At 38.4% G+C, this 15,274-nt stretch overlaps 1 protein-coding gene across 6 annotated transcripts in view; it reads left to right on the forward strand.

Moving 5' to 3' along the window:
- The window catches only part of magi2b (membrane associated guanylate kinase, WW and PDZ domain containing 2b), a 152,184-nt gene that overhangs the window by 23,972 nt on the left and 112,938 nt on the right, over window positions 1-15,274 (forward strand). For 5 of the 6 annotated variants that reach the window (XM_046848689.1, XM_046848688.1, XM_046848687.1 and 2 more), the window contains exon 2: window positions 2,885-3,001. In XM_046848689.1, the coding sequence (XP_046704645.1) occupies window positions 2,885-3,001 (117 nt within the window). Of the gene's footprint in view, window positions 1-1,576; window positions 1,759-2,884; window positions 3,002-15,274 lie in introns of those variants that run through there. The other variant, XM_046848690.1, reaches the window with a different exon arrangement.

Here is a 15,274-nt window from a genome sequence, read left to right on the forward strand (position 1 = left end):
ACTCAGCTGTACTTCATATTGTTATTGCTGGTGAAATTATTACATTTAAATGAGATGTATGTTGCATGTAAAAAAGGAATGTGCATGTGTCTCTCAAAAATGATAGTAGACAAGGTGCAGACAGGTCCTGTGTACAAAATTGATAAAAGTAACTATTTTTAAAGTAAAACTTTTTATCTGTTTATAGTTGTGTTGTGGAATGTATGATAATGCCCATTCTCACTTATGCTATAGAAACTGTTACATATCAGAACAAATTACAGATGATTAATCAGAATTGAGACACATTTGCCACTGCCTCACTCATTAGGGACAATATTACAGTTATAAAGAAAAAGCTGTTTTGAGACAGTGACCATTGTTAAAAGTGCTATAAAAGTTAAAATAAAAAAAAAATAAAAAAGAATTGTGAATCATACCGAATGATCATTTGAACATAATTTGTCCTGGTTGCACAAAGCATCCTTCTAGATCTCAGAATACAATGGCTGCTTCAAGATCTAGTATCTGTTAGATTTATGATGTAATTATGTCTTAGATCGAACTTTGATGTATTATGCTACCTGCTGTCATTTAAACTTAATAATCACTTAATCACTTAATTTTTTTCAGCAAATCACTTTAAGTGTTTTGAACTATGAATCTATGGACACCTTTTAAACTTTAGTTAGTAGTTCATGAGTATTCGATAAGACGCATCAATCTGACATGAATTCTAGACTGTCTGCTAATCCGACTATAGAGAATGAAATAAAAAAAAAAAAAATAGTGAAAGTCAATGTTGTTGGCAGCAAGAAATGATCTCCTGCAGGATCATGATTTATGATTCATGTCGTCATGATTCATGTTTAAAAAACTGGAGCTGCTGTTTTTCATCGATCAGTAGTTTTGATGCAGTGTTTGTCAAGTGCTCGGTGTGATCTGATATACCACCGGTATACATTCCCTGACACGATCATGGCATGGTTCTGTTGCCGTTTCTCAGTGGATATTATGATGATGATGATGATGATGATGATGATGATGATGATGATTCCCAGAACCTGGCAGTCCAGCTATTCAGCTCCTGGGGAGATTTCAAAAGTTTCTTTTTAGCTCCAGCACACCTGATCCACTTAATTAAAACTTTGAGAACCAGGTGTGTTGGAAGTAAACTGTGTGGTGGTAGATGATAATAAACAGGGAGTCCAGCCTGGAGTTGGTGTTTGAGTTTATTTCATTGCTTACATAAGAAGATTAATAGACGACAATCCCCAGAACTAATCGGAACCGCTTCTGGCTAACCTTTGGCGAAGTTTCTGAAGGTTTCTGCTACTTCCTGTCCTCCTCCATGTCGCTGTCTTCATGAGGCCACCAAGTTCACTAAATGCCAGCTAACAGAAAGCATCTGGTGCAAAGAAGCTGGCCTTTTTGCCGAAGTGTCTGAAAGTATTTGTATCACAGACTCAGACAGAGCAGACAGGGGGAGCTCTAGGACCGTACTATTTCTCAGGCCAATCAGAATCCAGCCACTGTTGTGATAGGCTCCTTGCTGGGAGAGCTTTTCCTCCACTATTGTCTCCTGACTGTGGACCACTCTCCATCTCCCGCTCTCTCTCTCTCTCTCTCTCTCTCTCTCTCTCGCTTCCTCTGTCCGCTCACGGCTAAATTACATGCAGACAGGGGGGACTTGATCGCGTCTGCCTCAGCTGAAACATGAACGATGGGATTGTTTTAAAATCACCTGTCAGGGAGGAAGGATTTTTCTCGAGAGAACTGGTGAGTAAAACATCATCTGTAGATGCAGAGGAAACCAAGCACTGGATTTCAAACGAGGTAGGACAAGGTTTCTGGGTTCATGTAGAAGAAGCAGAGGGGGAGGGGAGAGGGGGGGTGTTTGCTGGCTAATTATGTATGATGATCAGCAATGGATGGATGGTTTTCTAAATGAAATTTCTTTTGGCACAATATTGCGCTGCCTTTCCATTGTCTTTTTTTTACCGTCTTCAGCTTTCATTGTGTTGCCATTTTTTTTCGTACCAACATGTTACATTCTCAATGTCAAAGCAGGGCAGAATTGAGTGAATTTTCAGGTGTACTAATACCACAGATGTTTCATCGCTCGCTTCTGGGTTCGCATGTGTGCTTACGAAGACATCACTGCGGTGATTTTAAAACACAGCCGATTGGTTGAAGCTGGATGTAGCAGGAACATCAAGAATGCCGGCTCTGGCTTTTTTGTTCACCTGTGTGTACGTGTGTGTGTGTGTGTGTGTGTGTGTGTGTGTGTGTGTGTGTGTGTGTGATGGGGAGGGAGGGGTTGTGTGTGGAAGCTGTGTAATTACGAATCGGGCAACACTAGACACTGCCATGCTGAGCACTGTCGGTAGCTTAGCTGTTGTATTTATCCATTAATGGCTGGCTACATTTTGGCTGCACCGAATGTTCAAGGTTATGATGAAGAGAGAGAGAAAGAGAGAGAGAGAGAGAGAGAGAGAGAGAGAGAGAGCATCTACTATGGTCAAGCATCTTTATACATTTTCTTTCTATGCTTTCTCTCTTTCTTTTTTGTTGAAATGTGGATGACATACTGAAGCAATGTTTTCAAGGCTGACATTCTGACAAGTAGTATTAGCTTCATGCATTTGACTTAAAACATCTATTTGAATATGTAGTGCTATTTAAACCTTCGATCAGCTTAGTTTTCCTTAAAAATAAGCACTGGCCGTCTTCCGCATGTCCTGCTTTTCGTCATTACAACTGGAGCCAAGACCCTGATTAATCACTCCATTGTCGATCCTTAAGGAACCTCAATGGATTCTGGGGTTCTACACCAGCTGAGAGACGATGAGCCACGTTGAATGTGCCGCGACCGCTGACTGAGTTGCATGTTTCTGTTTTGCAGGAGGTGTCGTAGATAAGGACCTTCGCCATTACCTAAACCTCAGATTCCAGAAGGGATCGGTGGACCACGAGCTCCAGCAGATTATACGGGATAACCTCTACCTCCGCACCGTACCCTGTAAGTAAACTTGTCTTTCTTAACCCCTGACTGGGTTTGAAAATTTTCAGTGACATCATCTGGAAACGGAGTTGTATGAATTTTGCACTTTCATGAGCACTCTTGACCTGTGTGTTTTTCCTGCTGGTATTCTTAGACTGTGACCTATTTGTACTGGCATGATGGGGGACTTAAAGCACTTCAGCTGCTCAGGATAACGTTTACTGACTGCTGTCATTGTAATTGTAGCTTTGAGATCTAGGGCTTATGCTGAACCTGCACATCTTTTTTGCATTCATCCAAATAGTCAACTCTGTTAGAATTTTGTTGTCTGAGGATGAAACTCTTAAGCAGTCCTGTTCCTGGAGGTCCACCTTCCAGCAGAATTCCATTTCTCCCTTGATATGGTAATTCTGACCATTTGCAAAACCAGTGTACATATCCGTTTCCTTGCACCATATCACTGTTTCTGCTGTAATGCTCATTTTGGATCAAAATCTGCACCTAGGCATTTTGTAATGCTCCCTTTTGGCAATGTCTTTTGGCAAAGCTTTATACAAACAGGCAAAATTAAAAGGAATGAATAAAAATGACAGATTATCCTGAGCAGTTGGAACTAAATTCTGTTAGATCTCCAGCAATGTGTTTGATGAATACAGCCATACAGTAAACTCTGGTTGATGTTAAGGTCCTTGTTTCTGGTATATTGTTGTTGTTCTTTTTTTTTAACCAAATATACAGTGCATGCAATGATTGTGATGCTGAAGAGTACAATGTCATTGTATTAACAGTTTTCATTGTAAACAGAATGAACTTTTGGCTGCTGCTTTAATTTAAAACAGGATGCATCTTGTTGCTGTTTACAAAAGCAAACAAGAACCTATTGGTTTTGGTTTTGGGATGCGTGCTCTGGTTACATTGTAATTAATGGACAGAATCCACATTAATCTTGAACCTTTTGGTGAGAATGTTAGCTCTTTGCTTATTTCTACCTTTGAAATGCAAGATTTGTTTCTTTTTGGTTCTATTTAATGGACTACAGCTTCAGCTCTGTTAGTGGATTTAGTTCTCTTATGGATTAACAAAGGTATGGTGTAAATAAAAAAAAAAAACACTTTACAAGCAAATTGGTGCCATGGTGCCTTCATCCGAATCTAATTATCTCAAAAACAAACAAAAATGTGAACAGGGGCAGAAATTCAAATGGTCATCTTGTTATATCTCTTGTTATTGAAGCAAGCTACATCATTACAGTTGACATTTTTTTTCCCACTTCTCCACTGATGAGCAGTTTGGGCTGAATCAATAACATTCTCTTTCTGCTTTCATCTTTTTCCTCACTCTTTCATTTTCCTCATTTTCTTATATTCCATCCAGTATGCGACCACCTTCCAATGTCCAGCTATTCATTCTCTGTATTTTCCAGCTTCTTGGTGTTGTCTTGTAGTCATAGTTCATCTGTTCTGTCTGTCTTTCCGTCGCTCTCTTTCCTTCTGTCTGAGACCGGGGTTTCCAAGGCAACCATCCCTCTCTCCTCTAGTCCTGCCGATGGAGCCCCCTCCCCCTCCACAGCACAGCACAAAACATCACAATTACCCAGCGGCGGGCAAGAAACGGCGCCTTTGATTTGTGCTCGTGCCGCACAGTCACGAACAGACAGCTCGAGACAGATTCATCCTGTACGTCATTAACGTAACCGAGCAGCCTAGCAGGAAATGCAGGGAAGGAGGGATTGAAAGAAAGAGAGAGAGAAAGAGATAAAGAGAGGGGCCAATATACATGGAATGTTAACTATGCTCAGGCATACTAGCTGAGAGAGAAGCGAGAAGACTGCTTGGGTGGCTAATCTCGCCTTGTAATTGCAAATATTGTTGAAATTAGGTTCTACTAGAGAGGAGAAACGAAATAAACAAGGAACTGAGTGAATTTCCGAATTTCTGTTCTGTGCAATTCCGCCTGGATCGTTCCCGTAATGAAAAACAAAGCCTTGCTGACTTTGCTGTAATTGCACACATTCTAATGAGGTTAGTTTATTTACTTTCAGTGTGTGTCTACATCAGTTCTTGTATTGCCACAAGATTTTACAACCCTGCGTAGACATTAGAAAAATGAATAAAATGATTATGGCCTGCAAGCGTTACTGTCACAGGAAACTCAATGTAAACAATTTGCATTGTATCAGTGCGGATGTTCACATTATAGTCCATATTTTCTCAAATGGGACTGATACGATCTGATCAAGCTTCTGGTGTTAGTTAATCATTTATTAGGATCATTTTTTTTAGAATCATGTTGCACCATAATTAGAAAATTGAAATATTTATAGCAGCGTTGTGCTGCTCTCCAGCTAGTTCTGTGAACTTGTGTACACTTGTTTTAAACTTTGTGTTTCTAACAGGTGATGGAGTTCTGAATAAACTGTTGACATGGTGTACTGAATTGCAGTTTGTATGTACTGTGCTTTTTGAGTCACGGCTTTTGAATTGTTATTTTTTTGGACCTCATTTTATTTTTCATTCACTACATTTACCGGTTTTCAAAACTCTCAAAAACACATCTGGGGCAGAGGGGTTTGTCATTTTTACATACTGTAAGAAATTGTGAAGATGTTTATAGAAATCATAATTAATGATGCATTGGCGTGTTGCTGCCTGATGCAAATTGGAGCTACTGATGGCAATCTATAGTTGAATATTTTCCAATAAGAGCAAGTGTTTAATTCCTTTTAGATCAAAGCATTTAAACTTTTATTGATTAAGAACAACAACTTTTAAGTGTTAATTTCTTTTGTATAACTTGTCGATAACTTGAAAATGCGTTCTTTACCAATTATCAGTGTAATTGTATTTGTCTTTTCTTGAAGTTGATAAAAACGTAAATATTAATATTACCAAGAAACGGTTAAATTACATATTACATTAGCACACAAAACTGTAATACATCTCTTTGGCTATGTATTTGGCACATGCATTCAAATAAATGATTCCTGTTAAAAACATGAGCTTTCAGACAGTCAGAGAGGGCAGGAGGAGTTTTTGGCAGCACCAGACACAACAGAAGCTCTTCTTCTGTTTTCTTTTGCCTCATTACACACACGTTTGGAATCCTGTTGATTGATCATTCAAGTCCCTGCAGATGTACTCGGGTTTGTTTTTGTTCCATTTGCATATACCCCAACATTTCTTATATACTGACTGTATTTTAATTTTAAATTAATAAATTTTATTTCTTAGCTAACATGATTTACTACCATAGAAAAACAGTGTATATATAAAAATATATAAACTGTAAATCTGGGAAGTGATAACAGAATGCCCTGATGTTCTTTACTAATGACACATGGCCTATGTAGTTAATCAGGTGATCTTTCATTTGTATAAATAACTGCAATTGCATAAAAAGGTGCACTAACCATATAAAATAACTAATCTATTAATAAAACTAATAATTTACAATTTCAGCAATTCAAAGCAATGTTAAAAATGAAGCTGTGGTTTGGCAAAATAAAATCTTGTTAAACTACACTACATGAACAAACGTGTGTAGACAATTGACCATATGTTATGTATGTGTTTTATGAGCGTCCCATTTCACATTTATTCCCCATTTGCAGTTAGAATAACCTCTACTCTTCTAGACGTTCCACTAGATATTGGAATGTGGTTGAGGAGATTTGTGCTCATTCATCCACAAGGGGTGAGGAGGACTGGGGTGCAGTCAGCGTTCTAATTCATTCCAAAGGTGTTCAATAGGTTGAGATCAGAGCTCTATAGCAGGCCACTGAAGATCTTCTATTCCATCCTGTGTAAAGCATATGTTAATGGAGCTGGCTTTATGCACAGGGGTATTGTCATGCTGGAACAAGTTTGACTGTCCTAGTTTATTTAAAGGGAAAATGTTATGCTATTGCATATTTTATATAATTGCAGGGCTCCAACTTTGTGGTAACAGTTTGGGGAAGGACCACTATACACACCCCTATACCGTGCCTGAGAAGTGTTAATGCTAATAAAGCTCTGAGTAACTTTTTTTGGATTTGCAAAATCCTTCGACCCTGGTGATGTTCTGCTGCAGGCTCTCAGCACCAGATATCTGCATATCTCAGTATATGTCCTTCAACATTCAGCTGGATTTGTTGGAGAATTTTAACTGATATGTACAATAACTTTCATTTAGAAAAAACGTTTTGAACATGACATTTTGAACAGAAAAATTTATAGACCATCTAAACGGCTTGCAATTTGGTAAACAGTCAGCGAGCCTGTTTCAGTGCGATAACCGTGCAGAAATCCTGCAGCGCCTGTCGATGTCCGTCTGCCAGCCACTTTATTTGTGCACTATTCAGTGGCCCCTGCTCAATCCCAAACAGTGACAGCACAAATTCCAAATGTCCTCCACCTTGGGCCTGCGCTGCTGCCTCTTTCTGTCAGTCAGTTAGTGAGTGAACATCAGGATGAATAATGAAGGTCTGTCCTTCCACTGTGCATGATTTACCCACAGTCTACTGTTCTCACAGGCTTGTTTGGTAGCTTCACCGTGTCTGCTCGTGCCTCGACTGCTGAGCCGCTCATTACAAGGCATTAACCTGCTACTTAAAACTGTCCTGTAAGTAGCCGTGTGCTGTGGCGAGGTGCTATCATCCCCCCGTCTCAGACTGCTGAGCTGTGAAGAGGCGTGCGAAATAAAGACTAAAAGAAGAAAGAACGACAGAAAGACATTATTTTGCCGCCATCATGTGTCAGGCTGCTTGAAGCTTTCTCTAGGCTTGTCAGCACAATGATGTGTTGTTCAGCTGAGAGGAGCTCTGATTTTCAGGTGATGGGGTTGTTAAGATTTACAGCACCATCTTTCCTTTTGGTGGACAAGAAAGGAACATTTCAATGTGTGACGATCTCACAATGTTCTCATGAATCCCGTAACTGGATCTCATTGGCGTGAAATTGAAAGACCCATCTTCTTTCTCGCTGCTCGACACTGCTGTGTTCCACTTGTTTTCAGAGATGACTTCAGATGTTCCAGACACCACACAAGAGCTAGCGGTGAAAGACTATGATCTCGATGTACTAAAGTTGTAAAATTGGGATCAAACATCTCCAAAACCTGTAAACACTATGTCTACTCTTGGTACTAGAGATGCATCTATAACCGTGTTTTTAGCTTGACATGTTATTGCAGGTTTTACAGACATATTATTTAAGGCTGAAAAGATTCCTTGAATAACTCGAGTAATTTATTATTACTGACGCACCATCGTATTTATAAAAGTGCTGTACGCACAAAAACAGGGCTTCAAACGCGTGTACGCCACTTTCCACGCAAAGGTTGTGCGTGCCATCTGCGTCACCAATTCCCCTTCTCGCGTTCTGTGTTTCCACGTAGTGCTGGGCTCAGAGTTTACCTACAGGTGTGCACTTTCTCACCTCAATTTATTAATTTAGTTATAAATTACAACCTTTGCGTTTTTAGTCTCGTTTTGTGCGTACGCCACGTTTATAAACGAGACCCCAGGACAGGTTTAACACAGAAGACGCTGCAGAATGACAAATGGAGGAAGGGAGAGAAAACAGCGAGGGGCGAGCAGAAGATTCATGCCAAAGAACACAACAGAAAGTTTCCAGAGTTTGGGATCATTTCAAACTAAAACATAAAGTAAACACCGTACAGTGCGGTTACCGTTTTTCTCTCTCTTTTTTCTCTCCCTCTCTTTTAAGTTGATTTTTCTATTTTTATTGATCTTTTTTAATTTATATATTTACTGTATGAATTAGAATTTTGATGTAATATGGCAGTTAAATGCACTAAATGAGTTTTCACAGATTGCAATTTCAGCAATAAAAATGTAAATTTTTCCAGCAAAAAAAAAAAAAAGGAAACAAATGACTTGTTTGTTTCAAGAGAGCCGTCTTATTTTCTAAAAAATTCAATGATGATTAATTGATGGACTAATCGGTAGAAAATCAATTACTAAATCTATAATCGATAGCTGCATTCCGAGTATTATTACATGTTAACTGCTCGTGCTCGTGTCGCTCACTGGCACGACTGCAAATCGAATAGCCAACTTCATATTAATGAATCAGGAGCATCATGGGACATTTTGTTTTGCTTTGTTTTGCTGTTTGCTGCTGTTTGCTGCTAGCAATGAACTCTTCACTGTTTAGGTTCAAGATTTTATGTTTAAGATGAAACCTGTTGTCAGTAATCAATAAGCCTGGTGATTAAAAATGAGTGCAAATTGTTTGGATTAGACCTCGACTTGGGAGCATTGTGTAAGAAGTGAAAGGTTTCAGTGCTCGTTGCTCACAGATCTGAACTGCTCTGAACAGTAGTTTCTCAGGTCGCTCCTGAAAAATATGCATGCTTATCTGAATGATTGTAGTGTGCAAGGATTTTAAAAGCAACCAAAATAGGACTAAAATTGTGTCAGCATGTCATCAAAGTTAGGACACAATGTCTTGTGGTCTTTTTTGCAGAACATACAATTTACACACTGCAAAATAATCTTAGCATGTGAACCTAGTTTTTTATATAATCAAATGTGTATCTAATATTTCTATTATAAGATTTCAAAGACATAATATTAGATTGTTAAACATATTAAAACCTATTACATGACACAAAATTGTATGTTCTTTTCTATTGGCAGATGATTTCGTTTTTTTCTAGAAATAAATGCTTCAAATGAGCACTGTGGGAATGTAATCAGACCGTTTCAACCTTGATAAAGAGTAAAAATAGCTTGAAATTGGTATAATAATTGTGCGTTTGGGTTATTGCAATCTTATACCAAGAAATTGTAGATGATATTTATTTACGATTGTATTTTCTTTTTGCTAAGATGTTATTGTATTGCAGTGCAATTTCCTGTAGCTCTTACACATACTCATTGTGGACCAGCAAAATGCCCCCCCACTGAATTCCAGAGCCACCATTTTTTAAAATTTGCCTACTGTCTCTCTCTTTTTTCCTAACAGTCATTCTTCTCCTTTTTCTTCCTCCCTCTTTTTCATCTTTTTTTGTCTTGCTTTCTCTTCTGGTTTTGGTTAACTGCATCCTTTGAAACCTTACTCAGGCAGGTTAAATGAGGTGAACGTGAGGCGCTTGGGCAGTCTCTGTGCTTACATCATGTTTCACCTCAATGCTGAAACTCAGTTGTGATGTATTGGAAATAGACGGTGGAGCAGAGAGAACAGTCGACCACAGGGCATGTGCATTATGCATGCTGTGGGTTTGCCCTTCCACTCTTGTCAACTGGGTGAAATGTAGAGCTGTATCTGTCCTGGGAATGACATTAAACGTGAAAGTGGGTCATTGAAGACACTGCACATTTTGACAAGCCACTCTATTGCAGACAGCGGGAAAATGACCTCTGCTCTGGAACTTGCCTGTTTGTGATTTGTAATATCTAAGAACTTGCTGGTGGTGCATCAAAACAGCCTCTTTAAAATGAGCCTTTTTATTATCTTTATTATATTTATGTCTCTTTTTAGTTTGAGTTTGTGCCTCCACATGCAGAATATCTCTGTTTTTCTCAGTTGTATCTGGGAAGGCAAAGGGCACCTCCAAATATGTAACACATAATAACTATGGAAGAACAATAGGCCGTGCATTCAAATATTTTTGTCTTTCTTTATATTCTCAGGATCTCGACATAACAAAAGTTGTTTTTCTATGCTATGATCACGACTTTTTCTTGTGATCTCAATGTGAAAACCCGCTTTCTCACGCACACACTTTAATAACGAATACACTGGATAATAAAGTATGATCACGAGGAAAGAACGTTCATGTTGTGATCACGAGGAAACAAAAATGTTCTCGTCATTGCGAAATAAACGTTGTTTCCTTGTGAGCGTTCTTAATTTTCCAGTGTATACAAACAACTTTTGCTAGGTTTAGTTTATAAAAAAATTCAGTTGTGATATATAACAGATATTTTATTGTTTTTGTTTTTTAAACAAGCCCAAGACAAGCAGTATTTACAGTGATGGAAAGCTACATCAACCACATTTTTTGTCATCTTTTCTAGAACATGTCTCTCTCTCTCTCTCTCTCTCTCTCTCTCTCTCTCTCTCTCTCTCTCTCTCTCTTTCTCCTTATCTCCATGTGTGCTGAAGTTACAGCATTACATTCCTCAATCGAGCCCTTGTTAAGGCCGTATCCACAGCTAGTGGCCCCTGCGGGACTCTCTTGGACATCAGTGGCAGATTTAAGAGCTCGAGCATAAGAGAATGGAGGGAATATGGCTGAATCGATACATAAAGAAAGCAGAGTGGATTTGTGAGGGCTTTGAATTCCTCGAGGGTTCGTGGCCTCACTTGAATTGGTCCTCTTCCTAATGAGGCAAATCACAGAAAGTAACAACTCTTTAGCAGACAGAGGTGTGGATCACCGATTCGATATTTCAAAATATGGAGTGCCATTATTATCCTGGGCAGCAATGACTTTCTCCGATAGAAAGATAAACACAACTGATTTTCAGAACCAATATCCTCAGGTTGAACAGCAGTACAGGAATAAGGAACCATATGACCGTACCATAATGAACATGTGAATCATTAGGGGAAACAGATAGTAAAATATTTACACTTTCACTAGCGAGGTGAAATGCATCATTCTATAAATAGACTCGAGTCTCCGAGTCTTAAAAATAACCACTGTGTAGCTGTACGTTGTGTTCTCATGATTATGCGTTTCCTGTAGTCAGCATTTGAGCTGCAGGTCTTGTGTTGATTGCCTTCCTATGGATGCATGTGCTGTGCATATACTTCCTTTTTAGAAAAAAAAAACCCTTTTATCATCATTAGTGTCAATACTATCTTGACTCCCTGTGGTGTTTTTTTTTTTTTTTTTTTTTTTTGCTTAATGAACACTTTTTGCTTAAGAGAGAAAACTTTTTTAACATCCTTCTCTTCTCATCAACATCAATCAGCTGTAAGAGAATTTTTTGTATTTTGAAAGCAAACACCAAGAATCGCCATTGACCACTAGGTTCTTTAAATTCAATGGGCACTGGTTCAGGTTTCCAGGTCCTACTGTCCTTCCGTTCTACCTGGTCTGAATCTTGGATTTTTTTTATATTTCAAATTATGCCACAAGTCTACATGCAAAATATTTTCATTAGAATACACTTTCTTGGTCATTGTGGAGGTGGAGATCAATTTTAGGTGAAATGTATGATTTCTGTTCACCTGGTAAACATGCCCTGAGAAAAGGTTGAAATAACACCACCAGTGAAGCCAGTGGATTTTCCCTTTTACTTATTACTTCACACATCTACATTAGTGAGAATGACTGAAGCTTTCCCTCTTTTCCCAGGGAGGTGGTAGCTTAGTGGTCAAGGCATTGGACCTGACCATAAGATTTTTACGTGCTTTTTAAACATTCCATACCACATGTAATTCCCATTTGCTGTCACAATAACCTGGAGTGTGATTGTGGAGATGTGAGCTTGTTCAGCCACAAGGGCGTTAGTAAAGACGTGTACTGATTTGGTGCAGTCAGCTTTCCAATTCATCCCCAAGGGTTGAGGTCAGCGATTTATAGAAGACCGCTCATGATCTTCCACTCCAAACCATGAAAAACCATATTTGAATGGCGCTGGCTTTGTGTACATGTCATGCTGGAACAGGTTTGGGTCTCCTAGTTCAAGTGAAGGCAAAATGTAATGCTATTGCATCCAAAGTCATTCAAAATTCAGGTTTCTCCAATATTTTTGTTTATATTATATATTTATATGCATCCGCATACAGTGTTTCTTACATACCCAAATGTTTCAGGCTCTGATTGTTTGGCAGAAGGCATCGATGTATATTAATGAACAGTTCGACCTGAATGATTTATTACATGCATAAGTGTCTCTGAGAGATTCACAATAAGTGATAAATCATTTCACTTAAGGTGATACAGGCAGACTTTTAACTGTCACATTAAGCATTCACACGGTGGGATGAACTCGTTCAGGACTCAGTGCTGGTTCTGGAGCATTATATGCATTATTTGCATAATAGTGTCTGGATGGTGTGCAGGAATATGTAATGGTGTGTGACACGACACAAATCATTCACATGACTAGTGGATATAGCTGTGTTTAAGCCCAATGCCTTAACATCGGCGATGTTTTGTATAACATGGAAAGTCAGCTCGAATATCTTAGAAGATAGGCTCAGAAAATGATCAAGTATTCACCAAAATTGCTTTTAAATCAGTATCATATCTCATTCTACTTGTCTGATTATGATGATCTGTCTAGTCAACATATATCTTATTTTTCCTGCCATTTCACTATAAATGCTAACTACTAACCCCAAGTAACAAACTGATTTGTTGATGTCATGATTGATTTGTCTTTCTGGCACATTTTGGTAACAGATTGAGTTTTTTCCCTACCATTTAACACAAGTTTGGAGGTGTGTCTGTAACATGACTGATGTGATTGGAGTTCAGCATGGACCTGCTTGCTTTTCTGCATGATGACTTCAAAAAGAATTATATGTTTTATTGTGTTTCTCAGATTTGCATGTCAATTATAATTGTAAGGAAGAGCAGACTACTGATTTGTACACCTTTATGTCAAAGGTGGTGGAGATGGATGCAAGTGCAGGTATTAGCAAGTTTAACAGATTTAAATCAACCGACACCAACACAATTGTCAATTAAAGAGGGAAGAAAAAGAAGAAACGGACAATGGTCAGGTGAGTAGCAAATACCATAAACAAGACAAGGCAAAAATCTAAATCTTAGGGGAAAACAAAACATGAAAAAAAGGAATTTCTGAGTCACTGAATACAAGGTTTGATAACAGCTTTACGTAGGATACGTAGTAAGATTGACCGATTCACATCAGTGCATCGACATAAAAGTTATTTGATGCATGAAATACAAGTTGGCATGTGTATCGCAATTCATCGTTTTTAACATATTTGCATCTATAAAAGCTGCTTTAGTTATATATAATTATTAGTATATGTGCAATACTTGTATTATTTAGAAACTGACCAATAATGTGTTACAAATATTTGTGTGACAAATGTTTTATATGTAGACTGATTTCTCTTCAACAAACTGTGTCTCGAGCGCGTTCTTTTAGCACCACTGCTGCTACGTGAATATAAGGTATCACAACACTCATAGACCTGAGATTCACATAGAATACAGATTAACTTGGCAGAGGTAGAGCTGCATTTTCTGCAGACAGAACAGGAAAAGAACATCAGGTTTTATTTAATCTTTTTATTCTTTTTTTTTTTTGCACCACAAAGGCAATGATTATGATCATGATTTGCTGTCTGTCTGAAGCAAAGAAATATAAGCAAACTATATGCATCATATTGTATTGAAAAGCATCATATTTTTTCCATTGCATCCTATTGCATGGAATCGCATTGTTTTTGAATAGAATCAAAATTGGATCGCACTGCATTGTAACAGGAGTGAATCATATCACATCCGATTGTTAGCGAAGATGTCTTTATTGTCTCGTATCGTTGGCTATGCATCATTCTATGAGGAATAATGAATGAAGAAAGGCTGAAATGCAGTAAGGAGATTGTTTACAGGGGACAGAGTGCTTATGGGTGGGTGGTTCCATGGAATTCCGGAGTAAGAACGGGAGCTTTGAGGATGATTTGGACTGTAGTTGATGTCAACAGTCTGCTACATTGACTCAGGACTACAGTTTGCTTCTGATCACCATCACTGTACCCTGCAACATCAGATATCTGCAATAAATGGACATTCGGTGCAACTCAAATGAGGATGGGTTCCCTCTTGAGTCTGGTTCCTCTCAAGGTTTCTTCCTTATGCCATCACGGGGAGTTTTTTCTTGCCACAGTTGCCACCGGCTCGCTCATCAGGGACAAACTTACTTATAAAGAACATATTCACTTTTAATCACCACATTATCTGTGTAAAGCTGCTTTGAGACAATGTTCATTGTTAAAAGTGCTATACAAATACAAATGAATTAAATTGATTTGCTTATATATAAGCAGGTGGTTTTAATCTTATGGCTGGTCTGTGTATATTTTGAAATGTGGTATTTTACTCATGCTGAGCCTGTAGCGCTCAGGTGAATAATAAAAGATGACAGGACATGCTATTAAAAGAAAATAAACAATGAGCTGGTGTGCATGTTTACACCTCGTCAGGTGTTTTCTTTTCTCACTGAGCTTGTTGACAACAAAAAATACTCCTCAGCTATTTCCATAGCTAGATTAAACGGACAAAAGTATGTCAACCCCTGATCATAAGATTTGTAAATATATTCTATTCCACATTTAGTCCCCCTTTGCT

Source organism: Silurus meridionalis, chromosome 5 (assembly GCF_014805685.1).
Source record: "Silurus meridionalis isolate SWU-2019-XX chromosome 5, ASM1480568v1, whole genome shotgun sequence".
In the NCBI taxonomy this organism is placed as follows: domain Eukaryota; kingdom Metazoa; phylum Chordata; class Actinopteri; order Siluriformes; family Siluridae; genus Silurus; species Silurus meridionalis.